This window comes from Coptis chinensis, chromosome 5 (assembly GCF_015680905.1).
Source record: "Coptis chinensis isolate HL-2020 chromosome 5, ASM1568090v1, whole genome shotgun sequence".
NCBI classification, from domain to species: domain Eukaryota; kingdom Viridiplantae; phylum Streptophyta; class Magnoliopsida; order Ranunculales; family Ranunculaceae; genus Coptis; species Coptis chinensis.
The window spans coordinates 85,586,934-85,605,858 of record NC_141460.1 but is presented as its reverse complement, the minus strand read 5'-3'; the positions used below and the strand labels follow the sequence as shown (position 1 = coordinate 85,605,858).

The window sequence follows — 18,925 nt, the reverse complement described above, 5'->3', positions numbered from 1 at the left end:
CAATTTCACTCCAATCTTATCAAATCACAGTATTATAGTCGCTATGTCGTTTAAACAGACATAACAAAATAATACAAAATAGTCTTTGCAACTAAATAAATCATAAAAATGTTATAGATCTCTTCATCCGATAGCCATTGTTTTGAAGAATCACCCACACCAAAATGATCAACATTACTTGTATTTGGATCAGTAGCCCAACATGATTTTTCTTCACTTCCCATGTTCCAAATCGTAATATTATCTTGTTCCGCAAAACTCGACAATGATAGTTTCTCCAAACGACACAAAATACTTTGTTTTACATCCATTAGACCCTTCTCCAATTTGTTCAACTCATCCAAAAATCAAATTTTGAGACGTCAATATTCTCCCACCAAAACCCATTGTCTAAATTCTTACCCACCTCTTGTTCAATATTTACACCATGCAAATCATCAAAAACTACTAAAGAATTTTGTGAAGTGTTTGATGAAGAAGGGTCATGGTATCGTTTTAGAACATCGTTAACCGAAGTGTTACTATAAGAATAAAGATTACCCGAAGATGAAAACACCAACATTGCAAAGTCAGTTTTACATAGTGAACAGAGAGTACTTGCTTTCTTGAATAGCCCTTGTCTTGTCTTCTAGGCTTGTCCTCAATTCTCTCAATAGAAATCTTTCTCTTCACCATCTCTTTCTTATTAACTCAATCACTTGAGAGTTTTATCTTGCGCTTGGAGCGGAAGATGAAATTTTTGTGGAGAAGAAGATGAAACCAAAACTGGTTGTAGGCGGTTTTTTCGGTTTTTGTTGAAGTGTGGGGTGTATTGGGCTATAACTATTGGGCTTCTCGTTGGGCTTGGGCTGGAGGCTACCCAATCGAATTTGGTGGCTGCCCAATACAGGACTCATTATCAATTCTGTCAGCACCTCATTTTCTCTTTTTCTTTTCTTTTTTTCTCTTAAAAAGGCCCCACTTATGCAAATCAACAAAACGTGGAAGTTTAGACAACGTACGACGGACGTGCACACGTACTAGTTAAGGTAGATTCCCTGCACAGGCTTTTCCATCTCATACCCAATAACATTCCTTTTTTTTGTCTCACATATAAGAAAACGCTGGTAGAACTTGGGAAGTTCAAATGGCTTCTCAGGCCAAAGGCCTAAATTTCTATCTATGTCTCATCTCTCTTCTCTCTTTGTCTATCTCCCTTCGAATCTACACCTCGACCCTCCGACTACAAACTCAACAAATTGATGTCCATCCATTTCAAAACTTGTCCATCCATGCGACAGATAATGATCACAAATCGATTCAGGAAGTGCGAAGAAAACGTACCCCGCTCTTTGATTTGCTTAAAGAATTACTGAGAGGAAGGGAGATTAGTATTGGTTTTGTAAACATGCATGCACAAGAAGTAGAAGAATGGAAAGTTCTAGGCACAACTACCATAGTACATTTCGATCCAGTACAAAATGTTCGACATTGGGAGGACTACTTCCCGGAATGGATAGATGAAGATGAAAAATGGGATGCACCTAAATGTCCTAATATTCCAATGCCAAGGTACGAAAACTATGATCAATTTGACGTTGTAATGGTGAATGTACCTTGTGGCAATGGAGTCAAGGGAGAAGGTATTAGAGATGTTTTTAGACTGCAAGTGAACTTAGTTGTTGCTAATTTGATTGAAAACAATGGTAAGAAATACGGTGATGACCAAGATTTGTTTGTTGTGTTTATCGGCACTTGTGGACCTATGTGGGAAATCTTTAGGTGTGATGATCTCTTGAGACATGAAGGAGAGTTTTGGATTTACAAACCTGACTTGAGAAGATTGAAACAAAAGGTTCAAATGCCTGTTGGGACATGCCAACTTGCTGTAGCTCAACAAAAGCAAGGTGATATACTTGTAACCTTTCTACTTAATTGTTTTTTTGCTACATGAAACGAACTGTGATATTTTGCACAAATAAACATCATTCAATCACTTAACCAAAAAAAGAAAAATGCTAATTACTCTGATTGTTTGAAAAAAGAAAAAAAGATGCGATTCAGAATTATTATACAACTATTGGTCCTTGTTGATGTCTATCATATCCATGTTTAGGTGAGTAGAAGTTGTTATTCATAGAATATTTTAATTATTTTCAATGCTTTCGTAAGATTCAGTAATCTTAAATACAATTTCATTGGACAGGTAAGCTAATTAATACACCGTACCATTATTCTAATTTTGGTCAAAAATAAAAAATGGCTTAATCAATGGTTGGTATTTGGTAACTTGGTAAAGAAAAGAATGAAGTCTATTTAGGTGACCTATACGCTTCCTACACCACTTTATCTTTGGTTTGAAATGTAAGGAAACTATAAGTCCTAGATGTGTAGGAAGAGTCTAGAATTTTGTTACCTCAAGGACTGGGTGCGGTCAAATTGGCTAGGCCGGGCCATCAATCCGTTAAGCCCTGTGTAAGTTGGGCCGGGCTAACACTTCAATTTCCAAGTCCACTCCTTTCCCTCAACCATCTCAATAGTCAATAGGGCAGACCAAGTTGAAATGTTAGCGATTACAAAGTTACACTACGTTTTGATCAACGAAATAAATGTAATAAAATTATGTAATATCATTTTTTTTTTTTAAAATAAAGACTTTTATTTATTTATCATGAAATATCCTCATTACATATACACATTCTTATTGAACTTTTCCATATACACATTTCTATATATACATCCTGATTGAACTTTTCCCAATGATATCTTCAAAGACAAGTTTTTTAAGTTCATCAATAAGTAAATCAAAAAAGAAACCAGTGGCCTGATCTCTAGAGCCCATCACCGCCAGCTTGTCTGCTACTGCATTCGCTTCCCTATATATCTTTCTCATCCACATCTAGAGTTTCACAAAGTCTCTAACTTTTCATAAACACTATAGTTAATTACGAAAAAATAATCTCATTTAGAATTTCACAGAGTCTCTAACTTTTCTTAAACAATATAGCTAATTATGGGGGGCGGGGAAAATAGAAGACAAAAAATTAAATTGCTAGAAGTAATGGTTTCCACCGAAAACGATTTTCCTAGAATTCTTTCGATTTGATGCGCCATCCACTATGGGATTTAGACATTTATTCATGGTTAAGGATTCTAAAAATCACAATTCCGGCTACAATAATTACGACATATTCCAATTCCTTAGATATATATTATAGCTATACCTTCACCAATCTATTTTTTTTAGCACTCGTAGAGACTCAATTTTTTTTTCTAAACTCTATTACTAATTATAAAAAGTATGATATAAATAAGGAAACAATCCCATCTAAAGTTTCACAGAGTCTCAAACTTTTCCTAAACATTATAGCTAATTACGAAAAAACAATCCTATCAAGAGTTTCACAGAGTCTCAAACTTTTCCTAAATAATATAGCTACTTTCGGGAAAAAAAAAATATGAGACAAAAAACTAAATTACTAAAAACAATAGTTCCCACCGAAAACGATTTGATGCACCATCCACTGTGGGATTTAGACATTTATTCATAGTTAAGGATTCCAAAAATCATAATTCTGACCACAATAATTATGACATATTCCAATTAAATTTATGAATTTATAATTTTTCAATATTATATATATATATATATATATATATATATATATATATATATATATATAAATGAAAAAAAAAGAATAACGAGATTTAGTTAAAATGGACGTTGGGCTTAAATAAATTATATACCAAACCAAAACAAATTACATGTGGAAAATTAAATTATTATACAAAAATAACATCACAAAAATATATAATAGAAAATGAGAAAAAAAAAACGACAAAGCAATAATGACAAATATTTTAAAATATATATAATACTGAATGAAACTAACGTCAAAGAACAATTAATGGGGAACCGAAAACTGGATGCAAATGCATCAAACTAACCTCAAATAATATTTAATGATAAATTGGAAACTGGATGCAAATGCAAGTATTAAACTAATATTAAAAAGTAATTAATAGAAAATCGAAATATGGATACAACTGTATTAAACTAACCTCAAAAAATAATTAACTGGAAATCAAAACTTAGATGCAAATACATCAAGCTAACATCAAAAAATAATTGTCGAGAAATCAGAAAATGGATGCAAATGCATTGAACTAACCCTCAAAGATTAAATTAACGGAAAATCGGAAACTGGATGCAACTACATTGAACTAACCTCAACAAAAAATTAATTATAAATTGGAAACATAATGCAAATGCGTGGAACTAATCTTAAAGAATAATTAACGAGAAATCGGAAATCGGATGCAACTTCACTGAACTAATCTCAAAAAATAAACTGGATGCAAATACATTGAACTAACCTCAATAAATAATTAACGGAAAATCGGAAACTGGATGCAAATTTATTGAAGTAACCTCAAACAATAATTAACGGGAAATCGAAAACTAGATGCAAATACAACATTATCAAATGCAAATGAGAAATCGAAAACTGGAAACTGGATGCAAATACATTAAATTAATCTCACAGAATAATTAACGGGAAATCAAAAATTGGATGCAAATGCATTAAACTGACCTCAAAGAACAATTAACCGAAAATTGGGAATTGGATGCAAATGTATTGAACTATCGCAAAGAATAATTAACAAGAAATCGAAAACTTGATACAACTGCATAATGAACTAACTTAAAAAAATAAATAACGGGAATCGAAAATTGGATGCAACTGTATTGAACTAACCTCAAAATATAAATTACGAAAAATTAGAAACTGGATGCAAATGCATTGAACTAACCTCAAAATATAGTTGGGTTATATATTGTGGGAATGTCTCGATAAGTATAGTTTTGCATTTAAAATGGTGTTTATCTTATCTCTTTCTATATTATTGGGAACTCTTTGCTATTCAAGTAGCTTCAATATATATATGAACTTCGTATTATTAGGCAATCTCACAAAACTTCAATCAAACTTCTATTATTAAACAACAAAATGAAGTTAAAGGGTTTATCAAAGGTGAATTTTTTTTTAATGGAGAGTGAGATTTTCACGTTATGAGAAATTTGGGATGAGTGATCAATATAATATTAATATATAATAGTTCTGCATATTTACAAATATTTTTCAAAATAATATGCAAATGTATTGAAATAACCTCAAAGAATAGTTAATGGGAAATCAGAAACCGGATGTAATTGCATCGAACTAACCCTCAAAGCATAAATAATCAGAAACTAGATGCATATATATTGAACTAACCTTAACGAAAAATACAAAACTGGATGCAAATACAATGATGAACTAATCTCAAAGACTAATTAACGAAACATTGAAAAATGGATGAAACTGTACTGAACTAACCTAAATGAATAATTAACGAAAAATTATAAATTTGATCTAACTGCATTAAACTAACATCAAAAAATAATTAACGGAAAATCAAAAACTTGATGCAAATACATTGAACTAACCTCAAAGAACAATTAACATAAAATAAAAAATTAGATACAACTGTATTGAACTAACCTTAAAGAATAATTAACGGAAAATAAGAAACTGGATGCAACTGTATTAAACTAAAATAAGAAATTAACTAACGGGAAATCAGAAATTAGATGTAATTGCATTGAAAAAACCTCAAAGAATAGTTAACTGGAAATCGAAAGTCGGATGTAACTACATCGCACTGACCTCAAAGCATACATAACTAAAAATTGTAAACTATCAAACTAACCTAGAAAAAATAATTAACGGAAAATTGGAAACTTGATGCAACTGCATTGAACTAACTTTAAAGAATAATTAATAAGAAATTGAAAACTGGATGCAACGTACTACTTATACATTGAACTAACCTTAAAGAATAATTAATGGAAAATCAGAAACTTGATGTCAAATGCATTGAACTAATAACCCTAAAATATGTTTGTATTATATGTAGGGGGAATAAATGTCTTGACAAATATAGTTTTGCATTTTAAATAGTGTTTATCATAATTATTTTATTATGATTGAGAATGTTTTGCTATTCAAGTAACTTAAATATTATCTTCGCCACATTGAACATTCTCACAAAACTTCAATTATTAAACCTAACAACAAAAAGAAATCAATGGGTTTTATCAAGGTTTGGTGCTTCCTTTTTGTAGAGAGTGGTGCAAAAAATTTAAATGAGTAGTTAATATAATTTTCATATTTCATAGCTTTGTACTGTATATATAGTTGCTAATATTTTTTTAAAATAATTTAATATAACGATACCCGTTCATAGGATGGGTTCGAAAGCTAGTTGAATATGCATAACCTTATCAAACGTTGTATCGAAATTAAAAAAATATGGACCATTGGATAATTTTATAACTTTCTAAAGGATTTTTGATGAGGTTGTACATCTTCAAATGAGCTGAATTTTTGTGAGGATGATCTCTATTGTGTGGAGAACATCTCCACCAAAAATCAGCTTCTAATCCATTGAGTTAAGTGGTGGAGTTTGTTTTAGTGGAGTTTATATTTATTTAGAATGCTTAATAATATTATTATTAGTCCAATGGCCTTTACATCTTTACTTTTATTGTTGAAGATTGATTCGAAGTGTCATTGCACTAGTACAAAATTAATTTTAAGATCCATATCACAACTTTTTAGGGGACTGGAGTCCAACTTTAAACACTTCTTCATTTGTTCTTGATGAAATGCAGGTGAAGTAAAAGGTGCATATGACTTCTCCAAACTAAGCAACCCCATTGACCATCCTAAAGAAGCGTATGTAACAGTCCTCCATTCTTCGGAGGCTTATGTATGTGGAGCTATAGTTTTGGCTCAAAGCATAGTTCAAACCAACTCAACCAGAGATCTAGTTCTGTTGGCAGATAAATCCATAACAAAGGGAAGTCGACAAGCTCTTAGAGCCGCAGGATGGAAGATTAAAGACATTAAGCGTATTCGGAATCCACAAGCGCAGAGAGGTGCTTACAATGAATGGAACTACAGCAAGCTACGTATATGGCAATTAACTGAGTATGACCAGATTATTTTCATTGATTCTGATTTAATTGTCCTAGAAAACCTTGATAGATTCTTTGCATATCCTCAGTTATCCGCCGCTGGAAATGACAAGTGGCTATTCAATTCTGGGGTTATGTTGATCGAACCATCAGATTGTGTATTTAAAATGCTGATGAAAAAGATGTACACATTAAGTTCATATAACGGCGGAGACCAAGGTTTCCTCAATGAAGCATTTACATGGTGGCACAGATTGCCAACTAGGCTGAATTTTCTCAAGATTTTTGAAGGGGTTAAAGATGAAGAACATAATGTACCTGATTCAGTTTACACGATTCATTATTTGGGTTTAAAGCCATGGATGTGCTATAGAGACTATGATTGTAACTGGGATAAGTTGGATCATCACCCTTTTGCAAGTGACTTGGCTAATAAGAGATGGTGGAAAGTTTATGATGCCATGCCCAAGAGGTTGCACCCTTATTGTGGGCTTTCTAGAGGCATGGATGCAAGGATCAAAAAGTGGAGGAAAAGAGCTGAAAATGCTGGTTTTCCTGATAGACACTGGATGATTAAGGTGAATGATCCTAGACAAAATAGACAACTGTGAACATGGATCTCATAGCGATATGAACTACATACATTTAGGTTATTTTTTTTTCAGCTTAACATTTTACTTATATTTGCTCAGACCTTGCTCTGCACTTTTTTGTCTTTTGATACAAATTGTTAGTTTCAAAATAGAATTGATTGACTATATGATCAGATTACACTTCATAGATCAACTAGTTTTGACTGTGTGATCAGATTATGTATTTAAACGATCAAAAGTATATCATACCAACTGCTATAAGTACATCCACGGATTATATGTACTTAGATATGTTTGAACGGAGTAAAAGATGATATGTTCTATGGTGATCCATTTTCAGAACATTGGATGTTATTATCGAGAGATTTGGCGCCCAAAACCAAGGCCACTCGACTATTCATGGTATGTCTCTGGTTTGCCTTGTAAGAATCGTTGAATATGTACCAAAGGCTCATCGGCAATGAGCATTGACAGCTACGTTCGTTGAATATGTACCAAAGGCTCATCGGCAATGAGCATTGACAGCTACGTACATGAATTGTGCTAGATTTGGGGCGGTATCAAGTGAATATTATGCAAGAAAATTGAAATGAGTAGAGAAGAGTTATGGCATGATGATCTTGTAATATCACAAATTTACATTTTCAGTAACAAAAACATGGCAAGTAAAACTTAATTATGCTGATATTTGAAGGGAAAATCCCACTTAAAAGGTTACCTAAACAACCTACTTTAATTTCATCTTCCTTAAAATTCTAGCAAGTGTGAAACAGAGAATCCTACTCAAGGACTTTTTTTTCCAGCAATTGTGAAAGAAATTGGTATGTTTATTTTGCAGGTAGGATTGCATGCATTACTCATGTTGTGGCCAAGCCGCTAAGGCATCAAATTATTTCTTAACTTATATTTCTCATTCTTCGTTTCGATTATAGGTTGTCGTTTGAAAATTTATGCATTAATTTTCTTCAAAGTTTCACTCTCTACCTGAATTGAGAAACAATAACCAAGACATTTCCATCCAGATCATTTGCACTTCATGCATCTCCAAGTATAAAACCTTCTTCTCTCCCACACAATAGAGAACCTAAGACTTCATTAGCAGATGGCTGCAGGTGCCAATGGCATGAAGCTTTATCTTTTAGTCCTCACTCTTCTTTCTCTGACTCTTCACCTTCTCTTCCTGACCTCATCTTTCCATCTAAAATATCATCTAGTTCATCATCGACAAAAGCCATACTTGGCGCAAAAAAAACATTCATCACCAATATTTGACTTTCTTGCAGCTAGGTTAGAAGGTAAGGAAATCAAGATTGGTTTGGTAAACACACATGTAGAAGAAGAAAACAAATGGAAAGAACTAGGAGAAACGACGGTGGTACATTTTGATCGAGTACCAAAGGATCGGCGTTGGGAGGAATACTTTACGGACTGGGTAGAAGAAGATGAGAAATGGGCAACGCCAAAATGCCCAGACATCCCAATGCCAAGTTACAAAAGCTATGGTGAATTCAATGTTGTGGTTGTGAAAATGCCTTGTGGAAATGTGATACAGAGGAAAGGCATTAGAGATGTGTTTAGACTACAAGTGAATCTGGTAGCTGCAAATTTGGCAGTCCAGAGTGTTAAAATAAATGGTACAGATCAAAATTTGTTCGTTGTATTTATCGGCACATGTGGACCTATGTGGGAGATCTTTAGGTGTGATGATCTCTTAAGACATGAAGGGGACTTTTGGATTTATAAACCTGAGTTAAGGAGATTGAAGCAAAAGGTTCTCATGCCTGTTGGAGCATGCCAACTTGCTGTATCTCCTAGAAAACATGGTAATGTAGTGCTACCTTTTCCTTCACATAAATAAGGTTTTTCAAATTTAGGATTAGATAAGTTTTTCTAAGCTGCAACAAGTGTTTTTTCCTAGCTCTGCACCTACTGTGAACTGTGATCTTAGCTGCGCTCTTAACTTGCGCAGGTAGTCTCTTTTCAATCTTAACATACTAATACTGCTTATAGACAATTATTTTAGCTTAGAGTTGAGATAGTTGAGTGCAGAAGAGATCAATTCCAAGGAAAATGCAGCATATGAGTCCTGAAGGGCCACTTCTCAATTCCTCAAGTGACAGTTTCTTATACAACATATACTGAAACATAAATGCTATCGAAAATGTACTTAATTTGATTCCTATGAGATAAATAATTTGGTGCAGATTGAAACCATTAAACTTGTCACAATTGGCGCAATTTCAAGTTGTATCTATATTAAGCTAGTGCAATTCAATTTTGTGACTTCATCATTTTCTTTGCTTTAGAATAAGATTGCATTGGGTAATGTAAAATATATGTTAAGACAGATTGGACAATCAATATGCTATCCTTTTAATTGTTTGTTAGTTCTTACCAATTCAAATGTTAGATGGCTTATATAGGATTGATTGAAAATAAAATGAAATTTTAATTGCAAAAATTTTGGTTAGACTCAAATAAGGGGGACTCCTTAATTACTGACAGAAAACTTCTGATTTGTATTTGTGAATATGTCTAACGTGCAGTGGTTGAAGTTTTGCTCGTCTTTGAAATATTGCAGGTGATGGGAAAATTACTTATGACTTCACAAAACTAAGCAGCCCCATTGATCATCCCAAAGAAGCCTATGTAACTGTTATCCACACTTCAGAGGAATATGTATGTGGTGCAATTGTTTTGGCTCAAAGCATAGTTCAAACAAATTCGACCAAAGATCTTGTGCTGCTAGCTGATGAGTCCATAACAAAAGAAAGTCGACTAGCCCTTAGGGCTGCCGGTTGGATAATTAAGGATATAGAGCGCATTCGAAGTCCCTACGCTGAAACCTATGCTTACAATGAATGGAATTATAGTAAGCTACGCATATGGCAGCTAACCGAGTATGACAAACTCATCTTTATAGATTCTGATTTTATTGTATTAGAGAATATTGATGAGTTTTTCGTATATCCACAATTATCTGCGGTTAGAAATGATGAGAAGGTGATATTCAATTCTGGGATAATGTTGATTGAACCATCAGATTGCATATTTGAAATGTTGATGAATGAACGGTACACCTTAATGTCCTATAATGGGGGAGATCAAGGTTTTCTCAATGAAGCATTTACCTGGTGGCATAGATGGCCGACAAGAATGAACTTTCTGAAGTTCTTTAGGAGGGAGGATAATACACGATACAACATACCAAAGGGGATATATACAATTCATTATTTGGGAATGAAGCCATGGATGTGTGGTAGAAAATATGATTGTAATTGGGATGTATCTGGCAAACATCCTTTTGCTAGTAGTTCAGCTCATTGGAGGTGGTGGCAACTTTATGATGCCATGCCCAAACGTTTGCAACCATTCTGTGAGCATTCTAAGATCATGGATATTACAAGGACTAAATGGATAGCTAGGGGAATGAATGTCAGTCAGTCTGAAGGCATTTGAAGGTCATATAGAAGGTCAAGGTGAAGGATCCAAGGCCAGGAAACATGGTTATTGTGTTGTTAGCAGTTGGGCCAATGAGTTTCTCAATATTCGGTCATGACTCATGAGTAATGTACACAGACTATATAAGTTGAGTTTCTCTTTATTGTCTGTTGAGTTTATTAAGCTCAGTTTCTAGGTGTGTTTCATGTCTCTACGATGTTAGATAGGATACTTGTTCCACAATCCGTGGTGATTCAAGATCTGATATATATAGTACTAAAAGGAACTAGTAAAAGAAAGCACAATTAACTAGTAACGTGCAACTTCACATGCTCTACTTCTTATAAAGTTCTAATATATAGAGCTGCATTAATTAAGTTCAAATGGCTTCCACGACCAATGGTCTAAAGATCAAGATCGTCTTCCTTTCCCTTCTTTCCCTGTCAATCTGTTTTCAAGTCCTAACAACAATTTTTCGGCTTAATATTCAACCAATAATTGATAATCATCTTGTAAATGACACTTTTGAGGAACCTTCATATAAGTCAATCAATAGTCCAATTCCTCCACCTAGAAACCTTTCCTTGTTATATGATTTCTTCGCGAAAGAGTTCAAAGATAAAGAGATTAAGATTGGGTTAGTTAATACAAATAAAGGCAAAGAAGAAGAATGGACAAGTCTTGGTGTGACAACAGAAGTAGAGTTCCATCGAGTTTCAGAGGAATTGCAATGGGAGGACTTTGTCCGAGAATGGATCAACGAAGAAAGGTGGCCATTACCTTATTGCCCAGAGATGCCAATGCCAAAACTAGAAGAGTATAGTGACTTTGATGTGGTGGTCTCAACGGTGCCTTGTGGAAACGGGGGTGAAGGGGGATGTGTTCAGGTTGCAAGTGAATCTAGTGGTAGCTAATTTGGTATCTAGAGATAGGAAATCTGGTGATAACAGACCAGTTTTTGTTGTGTTCATTGGTTCATGTGGTCCAATGTGGGAGGTATTCAGGTGTGATAATTTATTAAAGCATTATGAGCAGGTTTGGATTTACAAACCTGACCTGAGGAGGTTGAAACAGAAGGTGTTCATGCCTGTTGGAACCTGCCGGCTTGCTTTGCCTTATGTCAAACATGGTGAGTTCTTCAGTTCTCTCTCTCTCTCACATTGGATGTGTTTATTTAATTATTCGTGTTTCAATAGGCCTCTTAGTTTATTTATTTGGACCATGTACGTACTATTCTTATATATACTCTGCTTAATTGGGACAATGTACCAAGTAGTATAGTTATTTAATCATCCTCCTCCTTTATTTAGTCCTTCATAACAAGTGTATGATAAGAAGAACAATAACAATAAATGTATAAATTAACTTAGTCGGTAGAATCGATGCAAGAACCTGATGAAATTTCGTTAAATTGTATGTGCCGTTGATCATAGACAACCTTCCCTACATATATTTGTCTCTGCTAAAACATTTTTGAAAGACTTATCAAAGTCATCAACCTAAAACATCAGCAGCCGTTAACTCCCATGTGGTGCACGCAACAACCTCTTAGCTCAGCAGTCACTAATCACGGCCTCAATTTACTTGGGAGTGTGGACAGTATTGAGAGTAGTGTGAGGGAAAGAACAAATCAATATATATATATTTTTTTTTTTTTTTTTCCTACCAAAAAAAAAAACAAATCAATTTTTCGCTTGCCTCCCCTTTGTAAAAATAGGAATATTACTAAGTAATTCATGGCTCTAGACTGCACCCTGACGTTTTCTATTGGAACCTCTGATATCCAAACCACTTTACGCACAATGATATCCAATCCACACAGGGCATCCCCATGAAACGGTTACCATATAAATATAATAAATGTTCACCTGTTGTACTTAACATCTTTATGCCCAAGATTAGCTACAAAAAACATGATTGAATCGATTACAATTTTAGGTGTTGAAAATTGTTCTGAACCTGTTTGCGCTTCTCAGCCTTGCCAATCAAGCTTTAGCTATCACCCTTCAAGTTGATTTTTTTTTTTTTTAGTATGTGAATTTACTGCAGTGTCAGTAATCCCTTGTGTCTGTACTACAGTTTTTCTTAATGTTGTGTGGTTTTAAACGCAGGTGATGGGAAGATTGAGTATTTGTATGCAAAACTTGGCAGCACCATTGACCACCCAAGAGAAGCATATGCCACAATTCTTCATTCATCAGAGGACTATGTCTGTGGCGCCGTAGCATTAGCTCGAAGCATTAGGCCAGCTAATTCCCATAAAGACCTCGTCTTATTGGCTGATGAATCGATAACCAAGAATAGTCGCCTAGCCTTGAAGGTTGCTGGATGGATGATCAAACACAGATCGAATCAGAAGTCCTCAAGCTGAGAAAGACTCATATAACGAATGGAATTACAGTAAACTCCATTTATGCATGGCAACTCACAGAGTACGACAAGATTATATTCATAGATTCAGACCTAATTATTATCAAGAACATTGATAATTTGTTCATGACTCCACAATTGTCAGCATCTTCCAACAACAAAGTTCTCTTCAACTCTGGGGTCATGTTGATCGAGCCTTCACAATGTATGTTTGAAATGTTAATGCAGAAAAGAAACACATTGGTTTCATACAACGGAGGAGATCAAGGTTTCCTAAACGAAGCGTTTACTTGGTGGCATCGTTGGCCTAAGAAAACAAATTTTCTCAAAATTTTCTACTCCAACGATACTAAACATGAGTTGCCAAATTCTATATATGCTATCCATTACCTAGGTTTGAAACCATGGATGTGTTACAGAGATTATGATTGCAACTGGGATTTATTAGATCACCAAGCTTATGCTAGTGATATGGCTCACAGGAGGTGGTGGCAAGTTTATGAGTCCATGTCTCAAAAGATAAAGTCGACTCATCATCTTCCCCAATTGCAAAACATTGTGCCATGTCTACCAAAAGGGCATGGATTTTAGTTTGCTGGGTAAAGGTATGCTTACTTCATTAGTTTTAGAGAAAGTATATGAAGGCTAAACTTGCAGAACCAGTTCAAGTTTCCCTGATAGGCACTGGAAAATTAAGATGAAAGATCCTAGACAACACCAATTGGTTTAAGTGTTTAACCGAGTATTTTTGTATTCGTATATTTCTTTTGATGTACGTATGTATACAATATTTACAGAACACAATACAACAAGGAGATTTCAGTCTTTTTACTTTTTCCAAAAATCAAAAAATTTCAAAATCAACGAAAAGCCCAACTTCTTTTTGGCTCCAAAATATCGTTTCAATTTCATTTTTTTTCCCTCCCAACTTCTGTTTTGGACTTTTGGCCCCTCTTTTTATTTCATTTTTCAGATTACTCCTCAAATTTATCTTCCGCAGCAGACGAACTCAAAAAACCCTAAAAAACCAAATCAAGGTAAAACTTTTCTTCTCTCTCCTTTTATTTATCCTTCAAATTAAAATTAGGGTTTCATTTCTGCAATCTAAATTAGGTTATAATGATTTTGAATTTGTTGGAATATTTATTAGATCTGAAATTATTGAATGAATATTACTATGAAATGATGTTTATATGATATCATTTTGTGTAGTTTTTTGGGGTAAAGATTGAAACTTTTCTTCTTTTTGTTTTGGTTTTTCGAACAAAACAATATAATTTTAGGTACTTTGTCGTTTCAGTATAATTGCATGTTATTTCATTGAATGTGTAATGCATTTTGCCTTTTAAATTTTACTAGTGGAAGATATTTTGGTTTAGAAATACTGAGTTCAGAGAGATTTTTTCTCGAACACTTGTTAGGCAGTGTGAAATGAAAACCCATGGTTGTTCTGAATCTTGTATGGAATATCTGCTAAATGGATTGCATGTTAAGTAGCAAAACGTTGTAAAGTTGTGTTTGTGTTTGTTGTAGTACTGAAAAAGCAAACAACTTTGGGTAACAATGAACATTAAAAACTTACAATTCAGTGCATCTCAACGCTGAAATTCCAAAAAGCAAATAACTACTAAGAGCATCTTTAGGAGAGAAACCAAGAAAACACCAAATATTTGAACCAAACCAAAAATACACCAACCAACTTCAGGAGCTATATTAAATAGTTGACATCAAATGACGCGGTTTTGGATAAACCGCGCCGTATAGTCCACGCAGTTTTCCCAAAACCGTGCCATAGACGCCCACCACAGAAGCCCAAGCCCACACGGTTTTCCAGAAACTGCGCAATGTGTCCCACATCAACTTTCTTATTTCTTTTCTTTTCGAATCTCTTGCGTGGTTTTCGCAAAACCGCGTGATTGAAGTCTACACTCTGGCCTAAGCCCATGCGGTGTTCAAAAAACCGCGCGGTTTTGGAGGTTTTGGAAAAGCCGCGAGGGAGATTTGATACAACACTAAAGCAAACACCAAATTTTAGCCGGTTTGGTGTTTGCTTTAGTGTTTTTTTGGTGTTTTCACCAACATGTCTCTCTCGAAGATGAAAAAACACCAAATTAAAAATTTTGTGTTTGATGCTAAGATAGTGTCTCACCTAAAGATGCTCTAAATGAGGCAAACGTCTGAAACGTGCTCATGTTTCTAGAGTCACTTGATGCCTTGAAATTTCTATGCTAATTTCGGTGATTTTGAAGGGGCTCAAATGATCTCGGTACTGGGGAAACCGAAATGTCGAGTCTTGAAATTTATGTGTACTTTCGAAATTCAAAAATCTAGTAGTTTGTAGAGTCTGAAATGTACTCGTTTCTTATTCTCCACTCGTGCGGCGGACAAAAAGACCCAACCCTTGGGCTTCCTTGCTTCTTGGTGAGCCACCACTCTCTTTTACGTACTCTTTTACATTGAAAAAGGTTAGTAATGAAAACAACTTTAGAATTGCTAGCCTGTTTTGTTTCAGTTTTGGGTTATTTGGGTTCATGTTTTTAATATGGTGCTAGAGAAAATTAATAAATCAAATTTTATGAAAGGTACAATTGCTTAAGCTATTAGTTCATTAGGAATTTGAAATGGGATATGTTGAGATTTAAAGCTGAACACTGTTTGCCTTGGTATTAGTTTAATCTACACAGCTAATTTCACTTGTCACGTATGGAGTTTTCTCTTGGTTCATGTAGCCAGTAATTCAATCTACTTGTTTGCAGAATTATGGAGACAGCAAATTTCCAACGCTCAATTTCAATCAAACTGTGGCCACCTAGCCAGAGTACAAGAGTGGTGCTTGTGGAGCGGATTGTAAAGAACCTTTCCGCACCGTCAATTTTCTCGAAGAGATATGGTCTTTTGAACAAGGAAGAGGCTGAGGAGAATGCTAAACATATTGAAGACACAGCTTTTGCCGCAGCAAATGAACACTATGAGAGGGAGCCCGATGGCGATGGAAGTTCTGCAGTGCAACTTTATGCCAAGGAGTCCAGTAAGCTTATGATGGAAGTTCTTAAGCGAGGTCCACAAACCGACGACAGAGAAGTTTCTGTAGACAAGGACATTCCTAGTACTCTGAAGACGGTTTTTGATATATCTAAGGGAAAGCGAGCTAACATTGAAGCAGAGGAAGCTGAGGAGCTTCTGAGACCACTAGCTGAGGAGAATTCATACACTAAAATATGTTTTAGCAATAGAAGCTTTTCAGTTGATGCAGCTCGTGTTGTGGAGCCCATCTTGCTATCTCTTAAAGATCAGCTGAAGGAGGTAGACCTGTCAGATATTGTTGCAGGAAAGCCAGAGGAAGAAGCTCTTGAAGTCATGAGAATATTCTCCTCAGCCCTGGAAGATTGTGTTTTGAGGTATCTGAATCTTTCAGAAAATGCCTTGGGTGAGAAGGGTGTGCGGGCATTTGGGGATCTCCTGAAATCTCAAGGGAGCTTGGAGGAGCTCCATTTGGAAAATAACGGCATCTCTGAGGAAGCTGCACAAGCAGTTTATGAGTTGATTCCTTCTACGGAGAAGCTTAAAGTCTTGCATTTTCATAATAATATGACAGGAGATGAGGGAGCTATTCCTATTTCTGAGGTTGTTAAACGATCTCCAGCATTAGAAGATTTCAGGTGCTCCTCTACAAGGGTTGGTTCTAAAGGAGGACTTACCCTGATTGAGGCACTAAGGACTTGTACTAATTTGAAGAAGCTTGATCTAAAGGACAACATGTTTGATGTGGGGGCTGGTGTAGCTCTCAGTAAAGCTCTTTCTTCTCATGTAGGGCTTGTTGAGATATACCTAAGCTACCTGAATTTTGAAGATAATGGAGCAATTGCTATTGCGAATGCACTTCAAGAATTTGCTCCATCACTCAAAGTACTAGACATGGCTGGAAATGAAATCACTGCTGAAGCTGCTCCTGCTTTAGCTGCTTGTATTGCATCAAAGCAGTCGCTCACAAAGCTGAACTTGTCTGATAATGAGCTAAAAGACAAGGGTGCTATCCTTATTTGCAAGGCACTGGAAGGTCACAACCAGTTGAAGGAAGTTGATATGAGTGCTAATAAAATTAGAAGGGCTGGGGCCAGGGTTATGGGACAGACTGTGATTCACAAGCCTGAGTTTAAATTGCTGGAAATTAATGGAAATTTTATTTCTGATGAAGGAATTGATGAGTTGAATGAAATGTTTAAGAAAAATCCCGAGATGCTTGGGCGTTTGGATGAAAATGATCCTGAAGGAGAAGATGATGATGATGAGGAATCAAATGAGGAAGCTGACGATGAGGATGAATTAGGATCGAAGCTCCAGAATCTTGAGGTCAGCCAAGAAGACTAAGAAACTGTGTTTTTCAAGGTAATAGTTTTGTTCTTTTCTTTTCCACATTTTCTTTCATCTATATCAGATTAACATTATTAGTAAAATTTGTGCAATTATGCAACAGGTTTCTTCCTTTTTGCCGCAGTTGCAGCTTGTTTACTCCTACGTTCCCGGAGCAAGACCTGATAATGTAACTGTACATGTAGGATTAGTAATAGACTGTAGCATGGCCTATGGTTGAAATCATCATTGTTAGCCAATTTGAACTGTGCTCTTTCTAGTTTTTTTGTTATTGATCTGAATGCAGACATTTGAGATTTGGCTTTGTTGTTTTTTTCGTTCTTTCAAGTAATTAAGGGGTCACATTATGACATCTCATTTCAAGTTGTAGGTTGATTAATTAGTTTACCTTGCTTATGAAAATTATTTTTTTGAGTACTATATTTCCAAGGAATGTATTTTGTGTTGCTACTACTCCGACTTATATTTGGGATGTGGCGGAAAAGATACATAATATTATCAAACCTGAGGAATTCGCTTGGACACGATTAGGACTTGGGAGTACTGGCAGGTTTATCTGAGAATTTGGCCTGAAGATTTGAGCTGAGACGAGATTATAGATAAATCGTTATGACCCTTGCCTAGCTGCCTTGGTGCTTGGAATGTAAGTTTTTCGCCCCTTCCTCATTATCTCATGATTTTAGTTACATTTCACATTTCAGCAGTTCGATCAGTGAAAAATGCATGCAGCCCTGAAGTTTCACGGTTGTCCTACTTCCTCAAATTTTAAAATATGGAGAGATCGACCTATATTAGGGCTGCACTGGAGATGCTGTGAGATTCGATGGTTGTTTAGAGTAAAATTTGGCAGATTTTTTAGAGTGCAAATGCATCCCTGTTTCTCAAAAGGTGATATGTAGAGTAGTTGTAGACTATAATTTGTTGGTGGTCTGTTGTTATTTTTAATGATTATGTTTGGTATTCTTTGGTTTTACAGCGAGTGAGGCAGGAAGAAAATTTAGTCAGTGTCTATGCTATGCCTTTTTCATTGTTTGTCATGTGCGATGTGCCTCAGAAAGTCACCTCCACAAATTATGGGTGTTTCTATCGGCAGTTTATGACAAATGATTTGATTGTTTCATATTATTACTACAGCATAACCTCCTAT

General features: G+C 35.2%; 3 protein-coding genes and 1 pseudogene across 4 annotated transcripts; all 4 read left to right on the top strand.

Annotated features, from left to right (window-relative positions):
- The first annotated feature begins 862 nt into the window (after positions 1-862).
- Positions 863-7,750, top strand: LOC147499592 (putative UDP-glucuronate:xylan alpha-glucuronosyltransferase 5). The gene is made up of 2 exons (XM_086561349.1): positions 863-1,886; positions 6,698-7,750. Exons 1-2 carry the CDS (start codon positions 1,127-1,129, stop codon positions 7,612-7,614), a joined length of 1,677 nt encoding a protein of 558 aa, XP_086417475.1. The 5' UTR covers positions 863-1,126; the 3' UTR covers positions 7,615-7,750.
- An 884-nt stretch (positions 7,751-8,634) lies between these two features.
- Positions 8,635-11,202, top strand: LOC147499591 (putative UDP-glucuronate:xylan alpha-glucuronosyltransferase 5). The gene is made up of 2 exons (XM_086559143.1): positions 8,635-9,419; positions 10,178-11,202. Exons 1-2 carry the CDS (start codon positions 8,699-8,701, stop codon positions 11,053-11,055), a joined length of 1,599 nt encoding a protein of 532 aa, XP_086415269.1. The 5' UTR covers positions 8,635-8,698; the 3' UTR covers positions 11,056-11,202.
- A 78-nt stretch (positions 11,203-11,280) lies between these two features.
- Positions 11,281-13,998, top strand: LOC147499590 (putative UDP-glucuronate:xylan alpha-glucuronosyltransferase 5 pseudogene; annotated as a pseudogene). The gene is made up of 2 exons (XR_015197023.1): positions 11,281-12,166; positions 13,149-13,998. The product of XR_015197023.1 is annotated as a putative UDP-glucuronate:xylan alpha-glucuronosyltransferase 5 pseudogene (transcript).
- A 294-nt stretch (positions 13,999-14,292) lies between these two features.
- On the top strand, positions 14,293-18,198 carry RANGAP2 (RAN GTPase activating protein 2). Its single transcript, XM_086561348.1, has 3 exons — positions 14,293-14,444; positions 16,164-17,793; positions 17,882-18,198. Exon 2 carries the CDS (start codon positions 16,168-16,170, stop codon positions 17,773-17,775), a length of 1,608 nt encoding a protein of 535 aa, XP_086417474.1. The 5' UTR covers positions 14,293-14,444; positions 16,164-16,167; the 3' UTR covers positions 17,776-17,793; positions 17,882-18,198.
- The last annotated feature ends 727 nt before the right edge of the window (positions 18,199-18,925 follow it).

Excerpts from the sequence above, each read along its gene's own strand:
- LOC147499592 (XM_086561349.1), top strand. The coding sequence starts at position 1,127 with ATGGCTTCTCAGGCCAAAGGCCTAAATTTCTATCTATGTCTCATCTCT. Across the intron at positions 1,887-6,697 it reads TGTAGCTCAACAAAAGCAAG|GTGAAGTAAAAGGTGCATAT; the intron begins GTGATATACTTG and ends GATGAAATGCAG.
- LOC147499591 (XM_086559143.1), top strand. The coding sequence starts at position 8,699 with ATGGCTGCAGGTGCCAATGGCATGAAGCTTTATCTTTTAGTCCTCACT. Across the intron at positions 9,420-10,177 it reads TGTATCTCCTAGAAAACATG|GTGATGGGAAAATTACTTAT; the intron begins GTAATGTAGTGC and ends GAAATATTGCAG.
- RANGAP2 (XM_086561348.1), top strand. The coding sequence starts at position 16,168 with ATGGAGACAGCAAATTTCCAACGCTCAATTTCAATCAAACTGTGGCCA.